This window comes from Canis lupus, chromosome 20 (genome assembly GCF_003254725.2).
Source record: "Canis lupus dingo isolate Sandy chromosome 20, ASM325472v2, whole genome shotgun sequence".
NCBI lineage: Eukaryota > Metazoa > Chordata > Mammalia > Carnivora > Canidae > Canis > Canis lupus.
Window position 1 is genome coordinate 16,175,904 of NC_064262.1, and position 23,174 is coordinate 16,199,077.

At 34.4% G+C, this 23,174-nt stretch overlaps 1 protein-coding gene across 1 annotated transcript in view; it reads right to left on the reverse strand.

Moving 5' to 3' along the window:
• The window catches only part of CNTN6 (contactin 6), a 272,370-nt gene that overhangs the window by 94,969 nt on the left and 154,227 nt on the right, over positions 1 to 23,174 (reverse strand). Inside the window, exons 5-7 of the mRNA XM_035702505.2 lie at positions 20,958 to 21,053; positions 8,067 to 8,270; positions 5,717 to 5,819 (exon numbers count right to left, since the gene is read on the reverse strand). Coding sequence (XP_035558398.2) covers positions 5,717 to 5,819; positions 8,067 to 8,270; positions 20,958 to 21,053 — 403 coding nt within the window. The remainder of the gene's footprint in view (positions 1 to 5,716; positions 5,820 to 8,066; positions 8,271 to 20,957; positions 21,054 to 23,174) is intronic.

Consider the following 23,174-nt stretch of genomic DNA (forward strand, 5'->3'; position numbering starts at 1 on the left):
ATAATAAACCATAGTAAGATCAAGCAGATTTATAGTAACTTAACTCCTGTCAATAAAATCCAATACTTTAAATAAATATGCCATAATCAGGATATAACAATGTAACATTCACAATGTTTAAAATTCAATCTAAAATTACTAGATAACCTAAAAAGTATAAAAATGAGAATCATGACTAGAAGAAAAAGAATTCAACAGACACAGATTTATAAGTAACAAAGATGATAAAATTAGCAAGCTAGGAATTTCATAATATCAATAAGGATCCTGTATAATAGCAAGGGATTATAGCTGAAAGAACTGTAGACCTCAGACTCTACACAAGAAAGAGTCTCCTGGGAAACCCAAAGACAATAGGGGAGGCACAAACAAAGACAACAGAGAAAATGTTAGCCTCTGACACCACAGCTACAGTAAACAAAAATGGTAAGCAGTAAACACATCTTAACTCCTTGCTGGATAAACGTAAAACCTCACACTAAAATCTAATAACCCCAATTCCGTTTAATTGATAAACCTCATCTATGGTTTCAATGACAACAACAAAAATACAAAGCATATCAATAAGCAGACTGCAGAGACAAAGCAAGCATTGGAACCACCCTCAAATATGGCAAATATTCTGGGATTACCAGACTGGAAATTTAAAATTACTATGATTAATGTGCTAAGGGCTCTAATGGAAAAAAACAGACAACACATGAAAACATATGATTAATGCAAGCAGAGAAAAGGAAGTTGTAAGTAATGACCAAAAGGAAATGCCAGGAAAAAAAAAAAAAAAAGAAAGAAAGAAAGAAAAGAAAAAGAAACAACAAACAACACTGTAATACAAGTGAGAATTCCTTGATAGTCTTGCCAGTGGCCTGAACATGGCTAAGGAAAAAATAGGTGAACTAGAAGAAATAGCAGTAGAAGCTTCCCAAACTTATATGCAAAGAGAAAAAAGAATGAAAAGCAAACAAACAAAATCAGAAACCCAGAATATCCAACAACTGTGGGCAACTACAAGTGGTGCAACAGATATTTATCAGAAATACCAGAAGGAGAACAAAGAAAAAAAAATAGAAGAAATAGCTGAAGTAATGATGGTTGGGATTTGCCAAGATTAATGACAGCTACTATGTCATAGAGCCTCCGAAGAAGCTCAGAGAACACCAGTCAGTCATGATACAAGCACCCAAAAAAGCTATACATTCAAGAGAAGGAATATTCCACAGGAAAAGGAAGATATTGCATAATTATGCAAGTATGTGTGTGCTGTATTCCACCCATGTTTAATGAAAACCAGTCAGCATTTTAGAAACCATCTTAGGTCCTAAAAATAAAAAACTTAGTAAGAATAAGACATAGCACTGACCTGTTTTAATTTTTCCCTCCCATATACCAACCAATTCACCTATTGATTGCCTTCCTCCCTTCCTCCCTCTCTTCCTGCTTCCCTTTAACTATTTATCTCTCTTATGTATCAAAATATATAAACACTTGCTTAATGAATATATAGTTTATAAAATAAAAAGCATTCATTTTTTAATTAAAGTGTTTAGAAACTTTGTTAATAAGAAAAAGAACTTTGATTTCTTTCTGCAAATTAGCTTTGCTCAGTTTTGTGTTGATCGAACATCTTAAAAAGAAATGTGGCACCTCAGAAAGTGAACAAGGAGATTTAAATTGATTTGTACAAAGCAGTTCCTATATTTGAAAAAAAATAAAAAAAGAATAACAAAGCCCAAATTCAACATGGCAATATATTCATGAAGACATGTCAGAGAACATGATCCATAATTATTTTTAGTAGAGTTTGTAAAAGCACTTTGTAATAAATCTGCAAATATTGATTTATAATTTATAAAGCAAGAGGTTTGATTTTTAACATTTTCAGGTTGTTATTTTATGCCTATCCTATAATAATTTTTTAGAGAATGTGTTGTTTTTATTAATTATGCAAATTTTTAAAAAGTTGTCATAGTATAAATGACAAATTTTATAATAGACTAAAAGGCATTTTCTGTATGTTTGCAGTGTCTCAACTGCAATGCAATTTGTTCTATGAAAACTGCTGGCAAGCATATATAAAAACTTTTTGTTAGTAGCTCACATATTGTTAGTAGCTCAAATATTATAAATATTTTCCAAAATATACAAAACATTTTCACATACATTTCATCCACCTATAGAAATGAGAAATGCTTCTACACTGCAATTACACAAAATATGTGTTTCTTATACAGGTTACTTTAAAACTATCACTTTGACCTAGTGGATGCTTTGGACTTTCCATTTTAACCCCAAGGAGTTTCAATCTCATATTAATGACTATAAGAAACATGATCTCAACATTGATTGATTTTGTCACATAAAATCTTATGGAGTATATTCCAGTAAACCAATCATTTCCTCAGCAATTTTCTATGAAGTAATTCTCATCATTTTCCATTCTTCTTCATTTTATTTCATGCACAACACATCTTCTATGTATAAACTTAACAGTGAATATACAGTTTATCCATGAGATTTAACATTTCAAGAGGGTTTTTTTTTAACTATTATTTTTCCAACTCAAATTTTCCTAAGTCAGATATTGCTAGTACAAATTATATCAGGAAGCTTAGGTACTCCTACATGTTTTTAAGATAATACATTTTAGCACATGCAATTTCACCAGTTTTCAGGTTTTAATGTGTTAATTGTTTCCAACACCACGAGATAAATAAAAGAGATGATTTCATTTATTTCTAAAGCATTCCATTTGAGAATTTTCAACAATTTACCTCATATAGCCTAAGGCTGTGGCTCCCCTATTTGGATTATTAATTCACTCCTTCCATTTCCTTCCAGTGAATTCTTATAGAATGTACCCATGAATGGATCAAGAGTGAGGTCAAATGCGGAACTTTAACTGGGATGGTCAACATTTCCTGACTCTACTTTTTTCCTTTCCTCCACCACTCCATGTCATAGCAAGCTGACCTGAAAATGGAGTGTGGATCTTTAGCAATATTTTGAATGACATATCTTTCACCAAAATGCAGGCCAAATTAGAACTTACCACCTATCTGTTTAAATGCATGGCATGTGTGTGGGTGTGAGTATGGGTGTGTGTGTTGAGAGGAAGAGAGAGAGACAGTCAGCAGAGGACAGAGAGAGAAGGGAATGTGACAAAGATTTATACTTCGTTGGCTCAGGTGAAGGATATATATAACTGACATAATTGTCCATGTATTGCTCTTTCAACATTTCTGTAGATTTGAATTTTTTAGAAATAAAATGTAAACATAAATAAAATTAAGAAATCTGATATGTGAGCAATTCAAAGCCTCTACAGATCAACCAAGTTTTCTTCTTGTTTGCTCCTCTTTTCTACTCCAGAATTGAGCTTCTTTTTTGCTCTCTCTTATACTGCCATGAGTATAAGAGACAAAAGGAATGGACATGTAGATCCTCTGAGATACCGATATCTAGTTCCGTTATCCCCACTAATTCAAACACTGATTAGACAAAAAGATAAAGATAATTTGCATTTTGGATTCAGAATAATTCAATGAATGTTCATTGCCTAAATGCCAAGCTTAGTGCTAAATGTTTTTTACGTGTAATATCCACTCTATACTTGAAAATAACATAAAAGGCAGGTATCATTATAACTCCTCTTGGATGAGTATGTGGAAATTCATAAAGGTTAAGAAACATATTTGCTAATAGACAACTCTGGAGAATATTGCAAATTGAATCTGTCTTCATTGGTTTCACAAGCAGATATCTTAATCATTTATTTAAAAGTTTCTAAGTTCATAATTTAAAATCAGGTGAATTTATTTACATGAGATTCTTGAGAACCAGCCTCAATAATTTTCAAAGTTATTTACTATGTAAGAGTATTTTTTAAATTACAGGAATCCATATTTCCTGATGCCAAATATAATAGAATCAACTATAAATATTACTTTCAGATGCTTTTATTGGTCTTTTTAAATAAATTGTCTAATTCTCAAAGTATTTTGCTGACATTTTATGTTTTTTTTTTATAAACTTTAATTTTGGAGAAAGCTTGAAAGTGGCGAAAGTTAATCATAACTTAAAAGGCTGTGACATAAAGTCCCCTTTTGTCACTTTCTTAAGCATGATTTAATCAGTTGGTAATTATTGGACAAATACTATGGGAACAATATTGTATGAAAATAAGATACGGTCTCTTAAATACATGAGAAATGAATAACTTGAGAAATTTAATATAAAGATCTACAAAATTTCATATATGGAAAGGAACTTAAGAAGACTTAGTATATCTGATAAAAAGACAGGTAGGGCTAGCTAAGAAGAGATAGGTAGGAGGCTCCATGATCAGGTTCACAGAAATCTCAAAAATGTGTAAGTGTAAGGAAACCAGGGGTAAGGGAACACATCAGACTACACTGCCCTAGTTGCTGCGGGGGTGGGAATGGGGGTGTCTTTTTTTATGACAGTCATCTGTGACCAACAAACTAAAAACAGACCCTAAAAAGAAGTAAGCCATTAAAGATGTTATCACTTGTCCTGCTTACACAAAGGTGCTGTCAGTAGAGAAATTAAAAAGATTTAAGTTCCCTGGTTAGCTTTTAATAAAAGACCAACCCTAAAAGCCCTCAGTGGCAGCTCTGCCAGGACCCTTCTCAATCCTGAGAGCTTTTTGTTCCTTGTATCCTTGCTTAATAAAACCCTATTGCTTTACTCACTCTCCTTCGTTCTTTGACTCCATGAGACAAGAACCTGGATCTCCTGCTTCATATTTACTTAATAACAAAATGGAAACTTTTAAAAATGTTTTTCATGTTTTGGAGTGTAAATTACTTTTTCTAAATGTGATGACCACTTTGGGAAGAGACTGAATTTAGAGGTAAGCCTTCAAATTTGATAGGGTCAAGTCTCTTACTATTCCAAATATGTTTTATAGAAAAGAATCATCATTACCTGGAGGTTTGTTAGAAATAGAAAAATCAAGACTCACCTCAGACCTACAGAATCACAATTTAACATGTCCCTAGGTAATTCATATGCATACTTTAAAAACAGCAGATCTAGTCTATCTCTTCGTTACTTGGGTACCAGTACTTAGAGGCATAAAAATGAGTCTGAATATAGCTAAAAGGCAAAAAGTTGTCTGCATACTCTATGCAAAAATGCAAATATTTGGCTGGCTTAAAAGCATTCTAAACCTGTTAGCTCATAAATACTTATCTGAGTAAAACAAAGTACCTGCACGACCAGGGCAGGTTTCGCTCAATTCTAATGATCTACTATGAACAATAGGCTTTAATTAGTTTTATTTTGGAAACCTGCAGTGCAGATTTTTTCACTTATAAGTATTGCTGATTAATTAAGCAAAAAGACACTCCAGGCAATATATAGCTGGATGTAGGATAAGATGGAGTGAAAGATATGTTGGAGATTTAGTGACTTGTTCACCATCTTATACAAATACACACATTCCTCCTTAAGATGCTGCCCAAATGGGACTCATTATGCTAAAACTAGAGGAAATATCAGCACATTTAGGGGAGGCCCAATCATTTTCAGAGTATTAGGCATGTTTGTTTAAATTCTAATCAGAAAGTTCCACTTTTGCCCAGCACTTGAAATCTATTTGGTAATTTACCTTAGAGCAATGTTTGAATAACAAAAAGGTTTAAAAAAATTAAACAACCAGAAACAAAACAAAACAAAACAAAAAAAACCTTACTTTCCAAGGGCAAAGCATTCCAGTTTTACAGATGAATCCTTTGCAGCTTGTATAGTTTCAGGAAAACGAACTTCAATCTTTGGTTCATATTCCCCCATCACACCTGTTAAATATCAAAAGAGCTAGCAGCATTTCTGGAGAATAGAGGTTTTCTGTGAAGTAAATGCTTCATTAACCAAAATCCGATTATTTTGTCCTTCAATTAACAACATTTTTATATAGTTCAATAAGTGATAGAGGGCAAAGAAACTATATGATGCTACTTAAGGAAATAATGCATTCCTTTTTTGCTTAAAAAAGAAATATCTAAGATATATCAATGTATCAGAGTAGAGGCATCCCAAATTTCCCTATAGTCCATATCAGAATCTTAACAAAGAATTTGTCTTCCAATTAAGAAATGAATGCACTTAGATTCTTTTTTTTTTTTTTTTTTGAATGCACCTAGATTCTAAAATGCTTCTGAATTATCAAGAAAGTGTCTTCTCAGATCTATTACCCTTGCATGGAACTCATGGGGCCAGATCTGTTCAGGAATAAGGAAATTTTCAGCTAATACTGTAGGAGTTCTCTTAATACAGAATAACAGTACTTCTACAACAAAACCTATGAAGTAAAACAGTAATTGAAGTAAAGACATAAATCTGCTTATGTCAGTTCATTAAGGATTTACTGCTAAAGCAGTTTGGTATACACTTATTAAAAAACAGTTGTTTTTATAGTTTCAAATTTTTCAATAAGGAATTGTGGATATGGGCAAGGATAAGAATAGGACAGTAGTCTAATATATGTAAATATGCTATCCACGAGAGGTAAAACAGAAAAATCTCTCTAGGCTATCCTCATTAACTCAATTAATTTAATCAGTGGCAAATCAAGATTCTTCAAATATTTGATTCTTTTTTTTTCTTTTAACTTACATACTAAATAGCAGAGTAATACATTCCAAAAGTAAATGATTTATTTGTGTCCAGTACAACTGCACAGAAGCTGAAACTTACAAAATATGTATCAAATAAAAGTACTGATTTTTAAGATCTTGATCATTCTAAACATTCAAAGAAGCTATGGTTGATGTGGTAGAGAGTACTAGTTCAGCCAACTAAATCGGTTAAATTTTCTATGTTCTATTTTCTTGACTTCTTATAGTTCTTGAGTGACTACTTTTAGAAGAGATTTGATATTTCTTATATAAATACCATTAATATTGTATAATTCTTCTAATCTGTTTTTACCATGTATGTATTAAGGAGAATAGAGGGGATAGAAGAATGAAGGAACTAAGAAGGGGAGAGGCAGAAACTAAAAGTAGACCAAAAAAAGGAAAAATGGTAGAATTTCTATTCATATTATTGGTTATGAGCTCTTTCTGTGATGAACTGAATACTCACTGAAGGGAAGAAATTGGACTTATGAATAAATCTAGTGGTTGCTGAATTCTGAATGAAGACTACACAAACATGTTTGGGTGGTTAGTGATTACAAAAGCTCTGTCATAAGAACTACCAGTATGGAGCTAGTTCCATGATTCTGTTAGCCATCATTAGCATTATGTTCTTGCTCTTAAAATCGTCAGAGAAGAGAAAAATTCTATTAGGTACTACATTTCAAGTCCAGATCTGATCATCAAATGCATCAACAGGTTTTCTATCTTTACATTTACCACTGTGAATATTTAATTAAAGAATCGACTTGAGGATTATTCTACTCAATGACTTCCCTAGGTTTTCTAGCTTTCTAAATCTGGTGCCAGCTACGTCTTGACTAAGCTACAAAACTCATCAGAGACTAATTTGAATTATCTTCCTTGGAGAAATATAATTAGTATGAATCTCGTGTTTCATTCCTCTTTGGAATGCTTATAATTAATATTTGCTTGCTTTGCTTTCCTTGGATGTGAGTTTTTTCCCCCCCATTTTGCCAGTCAGGTGAATAAAGGGTGAACAAAAAAGATAAACATGGAGAAGAAAGAGGCATTAAAGAGAAGCTGCATCCTATTCTCACTGAAAAAAATATTATTCAATTAATAAGTTTGGCAGCACCCACACGTGCACACACACACGCTTACTCTTGCAAACAAACTTTTTAAATATTAGATGTTCCTTAAGCAAAGAAAGGATATATTCCAATGGCACAATATACTGAGAATCATATAAACTGCACCAAGTGAATGAGAGAATTTTCTATTATATTTTTTATAATATCTGATTTTCATCATATTTGTAAATCGGACTTCAACTCATTGATGATATGGCTCCTCAACCAGAGGGAAGCTGAAACCTCAACAGATGTCCCCAGGCTTCAAAAAGTGATGGACAAAGTATATTCCCAAGATAGCTCATCATCTTACCATCAGTGCGCTGCACTAATGGAGTGGGTGGTCCTTGAACACTTCTCTGGGCTTCCTTGTTTGTTATGAAGCAAGTGTAGTTGCCCACATCTGATGGTTCCACTTTGGCAATGTATAGGTTTCCTGTCTCTTGTGATACAAATCTCCTTTTGTCCTCTTGAACATATAAGGGGTTATCATTGAAGGTCCATGCATAAGATAAATCTAGAAAACAGAAAAAAAAATAAGCATTATCCTTACCGTATTCATTCTTACCTGAAAATTTTGTGCCCTTTTCTCTATAATTAGAATAAAAGTATGCACCTGTTTGTCCAGTTTATGCTTACTGTCTTGATATAATTGTAATATTCCCTTATATTCAAATATATTCAAATTTGGATGATAAGTTATATGTCTTCCTGCCCATCATTGCATTTGTGCATTTAGGGGTGTAATAATGGGGATCCCTGGGTGGCGCAGCAGTTTGGCGCCTGCCTTTGGCCCAGGGTGTGATCCTGGAGACCCGGGATCGAGTCCCACGTCAGGCTTCCGGTGCATGGAGCCTGCTTCTCCCTCTGCCTGTGTCTCTGCCTCTCTCTCTCTCTCTCTCTGTGTGACTATCATAAATAAATAAAAATTAAAAAAAAATTAGGGGTGTAATAATGGCATGCCAAGAGAACAAGTGGACAAATGTATTAAAAAAGCTATAACAAAAAAGAAAGGAAAAGCTATAACATATATAAAATATTATAGGCATAAAGTGCACACTGTATTTCTCCAGTAATGCTCATATTAAAGCAATGTCTTTCAATATATGGCCCAAAGGATGTCCACACTAAACTGTGTCTGAGTTCTTTTAACATATATTTTTAAAATTTTCTCTTATGTTGTGTGACAGTTAGTACCTCATTCCTTTCTGTTTCAATATTCCATTTTATAAATATACCACAATTTGTTCAGCCACTTTCTTACTGATGAACATTTGGATGGTTTCCAGGTTGGGACCATTATGTATCACGCTGAAATGACTACCAACATTTTCATTTCTCCTGGATAAGTTCCTTCGAGTGAGATAGATGTATGTTTAATTTTATAAGAAACTACAAAAGAATTTTCCAAAGTTATACCAGTTGGTGTCTCCACCAGAAATATATGAGACTTATAGTTGTTCCATATCTTTGCACAAATAACATGTCAATTTGAAAAAATTTTAGCCAGAAATATTTGAACAAAGAAAAACATTTCTTGTGGATTAAGGTTTTTAAGTGTGGTAAGGGTGAAGAAGGGAAATACACAGCTGAAAAACATCTTCACCTACAGATGAACTTGGAAATCACATACTAGGAAATCACAGCTCATAGAAGAGCTGTTGAAGCAACTAGGGTCCTCTTGTTCAGGCAGAGGCTATGGGTCATATTTGTCATCTGCACTTTTATTAAAAATGAGTGCAGGAGCAAGGTATAGTAAAGCCAAAAATGACTAATTATTTCTGATATGTTCTAGTGGTCTATCCCAGGTGCAAGCAGACTATATGAAACATTTTTCACTAACTTTACAGAATTTAAATTCTCTAAAGAATGAGGAGGAAATACACATCAATAGCTATTCTGACCTTAATTTCATCTATAGAGAAAAACTCATGAGGAAGTGTTGCCATCTTTGTCATCTCTTTCACCAAGTTAAAAATAAAGCATTAACGGTACACTCAGAGAACCCAATTTTAGAAAGCACAAAAGGAAGGAAGGAAAGAGGGAGAAAGAAGAAAGATCTACAAACGGACCATTAATGGTGGAGAGGAGCTAAAATCTTAAATTCTAACAGCAATTCATAAGTTAGTAAAAATGAATTCATCTATACTGAGAGAACTCTGATATAATTGTCAGAAGGAAGAAAATATGTGGGGATGATACATCAGAGATCAATCAACAAAATGTCACTTTTGTGTCAAAAGAGAAAACAGGATGCCATTAAATCTATAAAAGTACTGTTCAGGTAGAAAAAAATCCAAGATGTATGGTTATGTGAAAATCATGTTGTAAATCAGGATGTTTAGCACTGTGTATATGTATATGTGTGTATGTGTGTTTCTATATACAAATTATTACATTCAGCAACCGAAGAATGTATACCGAACTTTTCTTAGGGTGATGGGAGGAAATACAAAGGCTTTTACTCTCTGCATAATGTGTTTCTGTCATATTATAATTTTTAATTACTATGTAATATTTATATAAATAGGAAAAAAACCAGGATGGAAATAGTGTCAGGAAAACTAAACACTAGAATGAATTACATACAACTTGTAAAACAATATAATGAATATTATTTTTCATTCTTACTCTGAACTGTTCAGACCGGAGTATTATGTTTTATTCAGAGCACATTAGAATCACGAAGGAAGCTTATTAAAATACAGATAGCTAATCCTATTCCTAGCAATTTGGTTTCCTTTTATCTGAGTGAATTATCATGGAATCTGTATTTTCAATACCTTACAAATGACTCAAGTGGTTGATCCAGAATATTATGTTCAGAGCACCCCTTACTGAAAGGGGAATTAAAATTCTCAAGTATATCAAGAGACAGATAACCAACAAAGGCCAGAGGTTAAGTCACAAAGAAAACAAAAAGAAGTTAGATTTTTACCTTGGGGCAAGGTGGGAAAGAATAATTGAACGGTCTTCATAGATAGAATTGCTGTCATGTGCATAAAGGGTTAAATAGAGCCCTTTCTATTGATGCCCAGCAGGCAAAAAATAGGACTTGGCTGTTGAGGGTTACAGAAGGCCATACAGCCCTTAATATAATGAAGACCAATCTAAACTTCAGTTATAACAGCAGGTGATTTGTGAGGTGATGAGCTCTCTATTATTAGAGATGACCAAGCAGAGGGTGGATGAGCAATGCTTGAGATGTTGCAAAAACATTTATTTTTGCAATGAACAGGAAGTGAAACCTATGTTTCTATGAATTGTCTACTCCACCCTTAGCATTCCTTTGATCTCCTTAAGAGCCTTATGCTTTAGATCAAGTATGCATAAATGCAATTCACTTTTTATTTTTGAAAATATGCTTTGACATTCTTAGCCTGTTCCAGGGTATTGAAACTTCATTGCTTTTGCAAGTCCCTACTGGACTCTTTTATCATTTCATGTGGTCTCTTGCTTCTAAGTTTTTTTACTGATGTCCTTTGCTGCCTCACTTCTAAGCCTGTTACTGTCTCCACCAAAGAAATGCTCAAAGGGTTTTTGTTTGAAACTGAGAGGTATCTAGATAGTAAATTTCTCCTCAATATAAAGAGGAGGAAAAAATATAGTTCAGATTCCCTTGTTGTCAGTGACTCCTCATCTTTTGAACCTTTGTGAAATAAAGACAATATTGAGTAAATTCCCAGAGCCATGTCTCAGTTTAGGGATCTTTATTCAGTGGTGATCTGGGGAGAGGAACGAGCTCTCTGAAATCCAAGGTTAACCCTTCTCACTTAACAGAAATTACAGGTTGCCACTAATGCCCAACAAATCTTTGTATTCTTTACCCTATAATCTTGAGACCAGACTGTAATTTCCATTTCTCCCTTGGTGAATTCCTTTTTACCTTAGTTGCTAAAACTTTCTGATCTATTCCTTCTTTAATAGTGGAACATTTAGAAGCTGCCAAAAGAAAGTGGTCCAGAAATAAAGGAAGATTACATAAAGAATAATAAAAAAAAATGAGTACTTTTATTTCATACCTGTTGCATCATCTCAAAATTTTATTTTGTGGAGCTAATTGGCTGTTGGTAATATGCCCATTAAAAAGGAGAAGGTACTCGAGCTAGGAATATAAAAGTAATTTCCCAACATCACATTGTTTGCAGGTAAAAGGTGGAGGGCTTGAACCTAGATCCTTCAGATGCCAAATCCTTTGCTCTTTCCCTAATACCACTTTTCTTCTTTTCTATTTATCTACAACTGATCCTAGTCTTCTAAGTCAATATGCTCCCCTTGGAGCATTCTTCCTTACTTACTCTCAGACTTCCTTCTAAAAACCCAAACTCTGCATATCAAAGCCTACTCAGAACTAGGACAACTGTTCCTCACCACCTATCTCACCAACACTGTCTGTCCTGTGTTCAATTTCCTCAGAATCTTACAGAGAAAAAAAGGTCAATCTGTCATTTCAATTACTTCAATGTATTTATAGCTACTGCTAGCAGGTAACAGAACACATTTGTTAAGCCATTAAGAAATAATTCTTTTCTCCAAAATGGCCTCACTAGAGCAGAGATTTTGAAACTTTAGTGTGTGTAACAATCACTCAGAGGATTTGGTAAAACACAAACTGCTGGGATCTACCCTCCCAGTATCTTTTTCAGTGTGTCTGGGAAGGAGCCAGAGAATTTATTTGCATCGCTAACAAATACCCTGGAAATGCTGGCACTGGTGGGTCCTGGAACACTACTTTGAAAATCACTAATATAATAGTAATTCCAAATCTCTTCTGTATAATCATACTAGGAAGGGAAATGGCTCAGAGTTTGATAAAATGGTGACTATATTTTAAAATTCTCTTTGGGTGGTGTTTGGGACCCAGGAAAAAAAGGATGTTCCTTAGTTCACAGATGCATGGCATGTCTAGGATGGAAGTTGACCAAAAGATCTTCCAGCTCAATCTTCTCATTTTATGGGTGAGTGAGCAGAGGGGAAGATGGCAGCAGCTCTGTGACTAGACACCAGGTACTTCTCTGTGCTCCTCTGTGAACTGGTGAAGATGCTAACCTGCAAGACCTTCCTGTCACTGTATTTTTCATCCTTCCCATCTGCCATCTCCCCATGGTATCTCTATTCCCATTCACTCAAATAGCCAGGCTGTAGTGGGGGCTCTTATCTATTTTGTTCCATCATCAGCCACTGTCATACTTAATTTGTATGTATTTAATGGGGAAAGAAAAAAAATACCTTACAAATTGGAAGTTTAAAATTCTTCCCATTTGTCTTTTCTTAATTAAATGTATAATTCATGAGCCACTTAACTTGAAATCATTGAGTTTTTAAAATATTTTCTCCACCATCTATGACATTTATCTGTTATTAATGATTGTGATGCATTTTCCCTGTGATGACTCAGCAGTAACATCAGAACTGAATGATAATTGGTCCTTTCTGAAGCATTGTTGGTAGTTTCACATTGACACCATCCTCTACAATTTTATTATTATTAGAAATGGCACATCTGCAGTAAGCAATTGAAAACTCTATCTGCTGTTCTCTCAGGCATACAACAAATTCTATTTTCCCTAGAGCATGATTATGTTTTGACATCTTTTACAGCCCTATATCTTGCACTGTAATATTTAAAATACAAACACAAGAGATATATGCAATTGTACCCATTATATGGGATGTTATTTTTATTAGAGGGCAAGTATCCCATGTGAAAGACACCAATAGTAATAAACACTGACACTGAGAACTTCTATTGGCTCTGTAAAACAGACCTTAAACTTGGTAGTATGTTTCTAGAAGTAGAAAATAAATGAGAAAAATAAGGAATTTGAAGCATAGTGCCCAGATTTAGTGGATAAATCTCCCCTTTGGAATATTCTGGAATGAGTATACTTTACTACAAACCTTGTGCAGAGCTCTAGGGTTAAATGTGACTGCCTGTTGAGTGGTAAATCAAGGCTATGCTAGCTCAGTGGCAAAGACCTAATCCAAGAAAAATAATTCCTTTTCTGGGTTGAGGTCATTGATATTGGTATTGAGCAAGTTTATGATGTAATCCAGAACACTGCCTTGACACCTTTACAGCCACTCTTATTTGAGTTCCCATTTGTCCCACAATTATTGCTTAACCACCTAGATTTTATTAGATGCCTTTTGATTTATAGATCTCCTGTTCAGAATCATGGAGATAGCTGCTTTTGTGGCTTACAAACAACCACTAAATAAAGGCCCTCTGAGTTCCTATTATTGCTAGCTTCCAAAGAACTCTAGGACTGTTCATGTACTGGCAAGTCCTACCTGGAGAAGGAATGAAAACACAGTCAGCTTCTGAAGGAACTTCTGAGAAACCTCCAACTTTAAGAAAGACTGGGTAAGTCATGGGAGGCAAATACAGAAGGTCTAGACTTCCTTTTTTCTTCTCAATTCCCATCCTCTATGAGTGAATTAAATACAGAGAATATAAGAGATGGGTCATGCCAGTGGTTCTCAACCATGGTGATTTTGCCTGAGAGAGGATATTTGGCAATATCTGGAGATTTTTTCCCTTCTCACTATTGGGAGAAGGCCGCTACTAGCATCAAATGGGCACAGGCCAGAGATGTTGCCAAACATCTTCACAATGCACAGGACAAACCCCATAACAGAGAATTATCTCACACTTAAATGGTCAATAGTGCTGCTGTTGAGAATTCCTGGGCTGTACAAATGGAAAGAGTATATAACATGAGAGTTCTGTTTGATGTGCTAGAAAGGAAGGGAAAATATTCTCACCAGGAAAAATAAGATTCTGAAAGTAGACAGAGGAAATGTGGAGCACTGGACCTGGGAAAATTAATTCTGGGACTCTGGTCAGGTACATGATCTTTCTGGTTCTAACACGGTACACTAATACTAGGCAAATCAATTTACCTCTCTGTGGGTGGTATTACATATTCTCCAATACAGGTAACAACACTTGCTATTTCCACTCCTCTTTCTCTTTACAACCCACATCCAATCTTTCAGGAAATTATTTTAGTTATACCCTCTAATTATATACCAAAGATGGTTACTTGTTCACCTATCTGCTGCTATCATCCTGGTTCAAGTCACTGTTACTTATCACCTAAGTAATTGTAATCACCTTTAATTCCTCATATTATTGTCTCTTTATGGTCTATTCCCTAGAATAAACTTTTTAAACTGGAAGTCAGAGAAAGCATGTCAGTCTTTTGCTCAAAACCATACAATCCATTCTAACCTCACTCAGAGTAAAATTCAAAGGCTCTAAAATATCTTTAAGGCGGTGCTCACAACCTCATCTATGCCCCTGTTTGCTCACTTTTCTTTATCCACACTTATTTTATTGCTATCCTTCCAATGTGCCAGATGCAGCCCTACTGTAAGGCCTTTGCACATGCTGTTCCCTCTGCCCAAATTGCCTTTCCTCAATGTTTCACTCTCTCATTCCTTGAGTTCTCCTCTCAAATGTCAAGAAAGTTTTCTTTGAATATACAATAGCAACACCCTAAGAATATACAATAGCAACACCCAGCACTCCTTATCCCATTTAGTTTCCTCCCTATCTTTTATTACCATCTGTCACATTTTTATGTTTGTTTTATTATAAGAATCATGAAGGTAAAAACTTTGCCACATTGTTCTCCACTAGATCCCTAAAATCACTAAAATGAGTGGCACTTAGTATGTACACAATATACTTTTGCTGAGTAAATAAATAGTACAAGTTCAATAATGCTGTTGTCACTATTATTATACACACAGGCAACTGTTCTGTCTTTTACATGTTCAAGCAACCCCAAAGTAAGACTGCTAATTTGACCTAGTCACTAAGAAAACATCACTGTCAAAAAAACAAAAAAAAAACAAAAAACAAACAAACAAAAATAAAACCAAAGACTCCACCAAAAAACAAAACCAAAAACAAAAACAAAAAGAAAATGCCACTGTCATTTATTTCAGAAACAGAAGGGAAAAAAAGCTAATTGAGAAGAAGAGTATGTGAAAGCTTAGCACTTTTTCTCAATGTAATTTTCTTCTTTATTCTATAATACAATTTTGAGTTTTTGCTGGAATGATTTTCCATTTATGCTGAATTGTCAACACTTTTATTGATGGAAATACAAATGCTGGGCTTAAACAACAGTGCTATCTTCCTACCACAGACATAGATGCTCCAAACTACTGGCATAAATTCAATTGTTCTACTAACCTAAAAGTTATATCTTTGAAGACAATGGGATAGTTCCCCTAAAACAAATTTTAAACCTATGATTTTTATGAGCCCAGGATTGAAAGTTTTATATCGAGACAATAAAGGGAAAAATCTGCTTTACTTTAGATATGGGGAAACTATTATTTCACAGTGAAGGTGGTCTTAATTATATTAGACAACATGTATCATTTCTTCACATTGTCTTTTTTAAAGAAAATTTCATGTGAAGCTCAGCCAACTCACTGCACCCATGAAGATCTACTGACAGCTTATTTTCATATTCAACCTACAGCTTTGGCTTCAAGGGTTTCATGTCCATTAGAAAAATTTAGAGGACATTTTGCTTTCAGGGCTACTGCAAATGACTTATGCAGAATCTCTGTTACAAGTTCTTAACCAAAGCTCATCCTGGAGGTGAGTGAAAGCCCATGATAGAAAGACTTCTCTGCATGGCACTTCAGGTCCATTCTAAGACTCAGTGACCCCTCCCCCAAATCAATAAGTATAATAAATAGTGTATTGTCTCTTTCTGTCTCATAAACCTGGATATAGAGAATCCTCCAGAGACCTTGTGGAGGAAAGGAAAAGTCTTTATTTAGCTGACTACCAAAGTTTACCTTTGGCAATCACCAAGAGTCTAACTAGGAGGCTTGTATTGTTCTGACACGGGTATCCAAATTAAGGATAATAACTGTAATAGACAATAGAAGGAATTGTGAGAGATTGTGAGTATATGGGGGAAGTCATAGACTATCATACAGAGACTTCAGGAGAAAGGAAAGTGATGTCTAACAGGAAAAAAAAAAGAAAAGTATTTCAATCAGATGTGCATTGTAGCACTCTGTGTTGTTCAGACAAAACTTTCAGTAAAACTTCTATTTCTCTGTAATATTTTAGAATTATATTTTTAGGAAGATGGAAACGAGGGTTTAATCTGGTTCTACTGGCATAGATTCAGTCACATTCATGGAGTTTATCTCTAGTTAAGAAATAGGATTAAGAAAGCCAATTTACTTCTTTCCTTAGAATATAGGGAATAGTTCCTGTTTTGTGTCCAAATATCACATTTCTAAGGATAAAGCAGAATGTGCAAGTTTTGTGTTCTGGCATCATTGTCTAGGTTTCTTTTCTTTTTCACTATGGATACTTTTCTCTAGAATAAGCTCTCTCTGTAAATCCTCTCTTTCTAGAAGAATAGCACCTTTGTGGTTACCTTAAAATTTGGGTAGGTAATCCACGAGAAAGCCTATTCTGGAGTCAGGTCTCCTTTGGTGCACTCAGGAAAAAAAAGGACATCCATATAATAGCACCTGTTCAGTTTGGCTTATGCTGATTACTCTATTTCACTGAGTTGTCACTAATAATTTATATGGGAAATCCATCTACACACTTTTTTCTTTTGCTTTGTTCCTGGAGATATTTTTTTCCTGGATAAATTTATAGGATTCAGTCCCATTGATAATTTTTCTTATTCTCCCATAGTTCTTGGTTTTTAGTTTTTGTTTTATAAAACACACTAAAATGTATTTGATAAGCCTGCCTTATTAAGAAATGTTTTCCTTTGTGTGTGTGTGTGACTATACTAGAGAGAAAATATAAAGAACTCAGAATGTTTTGATCATATCAAGTTTAATATAATTGCTCCCTTGTCCTGGCTAGAGAGATTTGAACTATCAGAGGGAATGAATTGATGTGAGGGACATTTGCTGCTGACTCTGGAGATGGAGAAAGATGTGGCAAGAAATGTGGGCATCCACTAGATGGTGACAGTGGCCCTTGACATCTGGCTAGATGTCCCAAGGAATTGGGAACCTTGTTCCTACAATAGCAAGGAAATGGATTTAGCCAACAACTAGAGTGAGCTTGGAAGTGGATTCTTCCTCAGACTTTCCAGAAGAGAATACTGTCTGGTTATGACTTTGATTTTATCCTTCTGAGAGTCTCTCTGGAGAAAACATCCACATCCTTTGGCTTCTGACTTATAGAACTGTGTCCTAATAAATGGGTGTTGCTTGAAGCTACTAAGTTTTGGTAGACTGTTAGATACTAATGAAAAAAATATGTATATCCTAAACTAAGGAAAAAAATTACAAAGAAAAAATTTCTATGTGTAAAGTTGGCTCATTTTAAACCAGCTGACCATTAATCCAGTTTGAAGATTATCCAATCATTATGTTTCTCTATATTCTTGAAGTCTTTCTTGGTACAATTCACCTTCATGGAAGGTGAGAAAGGAAAAGGAAGAATAAGAATTGTTTTAAATGAGCCAGTTAAAGACACTCTTAGAACTCTTAGCAAACCCAGGAGGTGTAAGAGTGTTGAAACTGATAAATAATCTGAAGTTTAACCATTAACTACAGAGGTTCCTATCTGAAGGCTTTTCTTTTCTTTTTTTTTTTTAAGTTAGAAATTTCTGCATTGGAATCTCAACTTCATTTACTAGCTGAAAACTGATTTACTTAGTTTATCTGAGTCTTGGTTTCCTCATTTTAAAATTATTGTTCCTAATTGTTGGAATACTGGGAATGATAATTTAAGTGGAAAGCCCTTAGGGCTTGATCATGATAACAATTCAATAATTAGGTAGCCATTATTACTATTATTAACATTTTTTCTAATTAATTAGATCAAAGGGTATCTGTCAATATTCCCCTTAATTTTAATCTGTTAAGAACTATAAAGAACAGAAGAATTGTATCCTAGTATTTCTGCCTTTATAGAGATGAGAAAGCCGGGATCCCTGGGTGGCGCAGCGGTTTGGCGCCTGCCTTTGGCCCAGGGCGTGATCCTGGAGACCCGGGATCGAATCCCACATCAGGCTCCCGGTGCATGGAGCCTGCTTCTCCCTCTGCCTGTGTCTCTGCCTCTCTCTCTCTCTCTCTCTCTCTGTGACTATCATAAATAAAAAAAAAAAAAAAAAAAAAAAAAGATGAGAAAGCCCATGGCACACCCTAGAACACCGTGGATGAAAATTCCTATATACTGGATGACGTCAATATGGAAAAATACCCTTGGAATCCTGCTAAAACATTATATATGATATAATAAAATTTGGTATCATACAAGTTTGTTATAACTTGCATGCAATAAGCATTAGTTATATAGTTAAAAAGATCTAAATTGAAGGCAGCATTTGTCTATCTGTGACTTAATCTCATGGCATTAAGCAGAGAGACACTGTTATAACAAGGGTTACAATGCTTTAAATGATCAACATATATTTTAACAGTGGTAGATAACAAGGTAACAAGGGAAAGCTTCTCTTACTTGGCTGCCTTTTTTTTTTTTTCTAAAGATTTTATTTATTTTAGAGAGAGAAGTAGAGGGGGAGGGAGAGGGACAAGCAGACTCTGTGCTGGGTGGAGCTTCTATCTCACAACCCTGATCATGATGTGAGCTGAAAGCTAAATCTACTGAGCTATCCAGTAGCTGGCACCCACTGGCTGCCTTTTTTAAATATGTGACATTCATTCACAAATATTTGACATACCTGTTACCTTTATTTATAGTAAACAAAGTTGAGAATAATCTTCAGTTCTGTCAAGATTCCTTGACCAAAGTCAGGGCATAAAATGACATAGACTGACAGTACCAAAGAGAGAGAGAGAGAGAGAGAGATACTGACAGTACAAACAGACATGACTTTGCATATCTTGTCATCTTGGGTTATAGTAGCAACAAATAATTTCCCTATGGTTGAAAAATAAGCACCATCAAGTTTTTTCAATGCTCTAGAATAATATTATTTTATCTCAAATACCACTGCAAACCGTATAATTCTTGCCTAATATTTCAGGTAAGCATAATGCTATGCTACTCTATAATATTACTGAATATAATATTGTTAACTTCTAATCAGTTTCTTTTTCTTTTTACATCAGCATTTCATGAGATCATATAAAAATGAAAATAATGGAAAAGTATTTTCAAGTTTTTAAAAGATCATAAATAATATTTTGTTTAATAGTAGTGATAAAAATTTATTTTATTTTATTTTTAAGTATTTGTTATATTTGCTTTCAAAGTTCTCCCATTCCAGAGTGGAAATCGACTATAAAAGGACTGCTCTAAGGAGCCAGACTGCCTGGATTTGAAGCTTGACCCCACTGCCTGTCAGCTATGTTACTATGGACGGTTTCCTTAACTTCTCTCTCTACCTTACTGTTCTCTTTTATAAAACAATAATCATAGGAATCTCTCTCATGAAGCTGCTGTAAGAAATTTAAAAGTTAATACATATAAAGTATTTAGATCTCTACTGTTTAAGTACTTGCTATTATTATTAAGGTAACTGTAAAACAATCAATATGGTATTTGAAATGGTACCAAATAAATGCCTCCATGGATATTTTATACTGACTCTTCCATATTCACTATTGGTTGAGAATCTACCAAATTTTATCAAATCATTTTGAATTTCACAAAATGCAATCCCAAGGGGGTGAGAGTCAGTAGGTGGTTTAGATCCTTGGCAACAGGTTAACTCACAGGTCAATCCAGATTCTTACAAACTAGAGACTGACATTGACTGCATGATTTCACCATTGCTAGGAGATATTCTGATTTGGTCCCATTGAAAGTTTGCTTCTAATTAATGGAGTAACTCTCCTCTTCCAATTGTTAAAGTGAGGTTGCCAAGAGGAATGCTGGAATTTGCTTTTCCAAGGAGGTCAATAATAACAATGAAATAAGAATCCAAGTACTTCTTTTCTGAATAAGTACTAGCCACTACACTAATCAGTTTCACTTTGTACCCTTGTCCTCACATTGGGTGCCATGCTGCATTTCCTTAAGGTCATGCTTGTTGAGTGACTGCATAAACCAAAATTTCCTTTAAAAAGAGATTTAGATTAGTACTATTTAGATATAGTAGGATGAACGTGAAGAGCTTGAGTTGATAAAGAGCTACATTGACTTCAAGGCATGATGTGCCTTTTTTAACACCTGTAGTGACCACATTAATGGTGTGACCCAAATTAATCCCCACCATACCTCCAAAGTGTGGTGGTGGGCCACAGAGAAGCACCACACCTTGACCTTCTCGGACGGATACCATGCTTCTTGTTTTGGTTTCAAAGTCTTCAATATCTTGGAAAACAAACAAAACAGCTTTAGAATTATCTTGCAGTAAAAAAACATTTTAAAGTATAATCTTCAACTTATTTTTATTCTTAACAGTAATGGGCATTCATACTTGACTGACCAGGAGATTTAGTTGATGATTAATTTATCTACCCTGATTGTTATCTCTAAAAATCTTGTTTTTCTTTCTTCTTTCTTTTTAATATAATTAAATCAAATATGTGATGAAGACATTTATTAACATTACCTACTATCTGTTTACTTTTATTCCTCAGGCAATCTGTAGCCCAGCAGGAAATCTTTAAAACCCAGCACATATTTACTTTCCTTACCCAGGGAAGGTGTGATAAAAAACAAACAAACAAAAGTATGTAGCAAGTTTGCTGCAATCTTCTAGCATCTTAGATTAATGTTTGGTATTTGATGTGCAGATGGGGTCTGTGAGAATTTAGGATGGAATGGTGTGTGGAAAGAGTTCTATGTGACTGAACCATTGAGAAAGAAGGTATATTTTCTAATTTCCTTGTTCTACTCCTTCACAAAGCAGCTTCATGATCTTGTTTGGAGTGTTGTAATTTCCTACAATATTAAAGAATCATAGAAATTCACTGTTAGAAGGAAGCTAACTAGTTATCTCATTAAACCATCCACATGAAGTACATATTCTTTCCACACTCCTGGAATCATCATTCAGTCTCCAGGACTGTTGAACTTCTTTGAACTTTAGTTTTTTAGCCTGTAAAATCCCATTAATACTGATTTACTCTTTTAAAAAATTTGTAGTGAACACCTATTAAAAATATAGGAAGTGTATTAGGAGAGAAGATACATTAGTAAATAAATCAGGCATGTACCTTGCCCTTATTGTGCTTATTATCTAATAGGAAAACTAGAATACAAGTTAAAAAACAAATGTACATCCATAAATTGTAATAATTATTGTGGAGTGAGGAGTGCTGTTACCTACAAAAATGCATTGTTCCTTCTTCCATAGTAATAGATTAGTAAATCAAATACATTTTTCTAATCAGAGGATACATTTCTTAGACATCTTTGCAATTAATGTGGTAAGCAGACAATGAGTGAAACTTCCATCTATTATGTATGAAAGGAAATATCCATAGTTTTACATTCTCCACCTATCCCACCAGCACGTAGATTGCCAATGATATGAAAGATCTTGTTGAAGATGAAAGAGCCACCTTTAACCTGGGTACTTGAGTGACTGCATGGAGTACAACCACAGCCAATCTGGAACATCCACTTTGGATCATTATAGTAGGGATAAGTAAACTCCTATCTTGTTTGAAGCATTTATCTCTGTGTTATAGCAGTTTAACCTTTTATCCCAACTGACATATCTTGTGAATGAAAAGAACAGAATGCAGATCTATTGGATGAGAAAGAGGCAGCCATGCAATGGTGCTATGGAACAGGGTAAATATTTCTTGCTGAAAGAAAAACAGGTTCCGAAACCTAGATGTAGAAAATGGCAGGAAAGTTTCACAATATTGAAATGAGGCAATGTTCATGGGCACATAGTCAGCAATGAACAATGAGAAATTGCAAAAATCAGGGCAGCTGAGGCTATTACATTATATTGGGATTATATTAAAAGTACAAAAGAAATACCTGGAAATAATTAAATAATAAATCAGTGCAGCAGTTGAGCAACATCTGCAACATTCATAGAATGGAATGCCATCAATGATTAGAAGGAATGTTTTAAATATAAAGGACTAATGTGGAAAGTTCTTGGAAAGTGAGTTATACTATTATGTTAAAAAAGTGCTAAATATTGCTATGACATTATACTTTTGTGAGAGAAAAAAGTCAAAAGGAGGATCTCTTTTAATTGGTATAGAGAAAGTTATAGAATATGTATTTTTAATATTCACCTTGGTTATCACAAGGGAAGAATAGGAGATATGCGAGTAGAGATTATTAAATCTTTACCTACACCTCTCTTTATCTTTAAAAAATTATAAAGTATATAAATTATGTGTGCATTTTTTGCTCATTTTTAAACAACTTTACTGGAGTTTAATTGAAATAAATTAGTGGTGTGATTTAGAGAGATTAAAGACTTCTATTTTGAATATATTATGTGTGTCTCATCCATGAGTT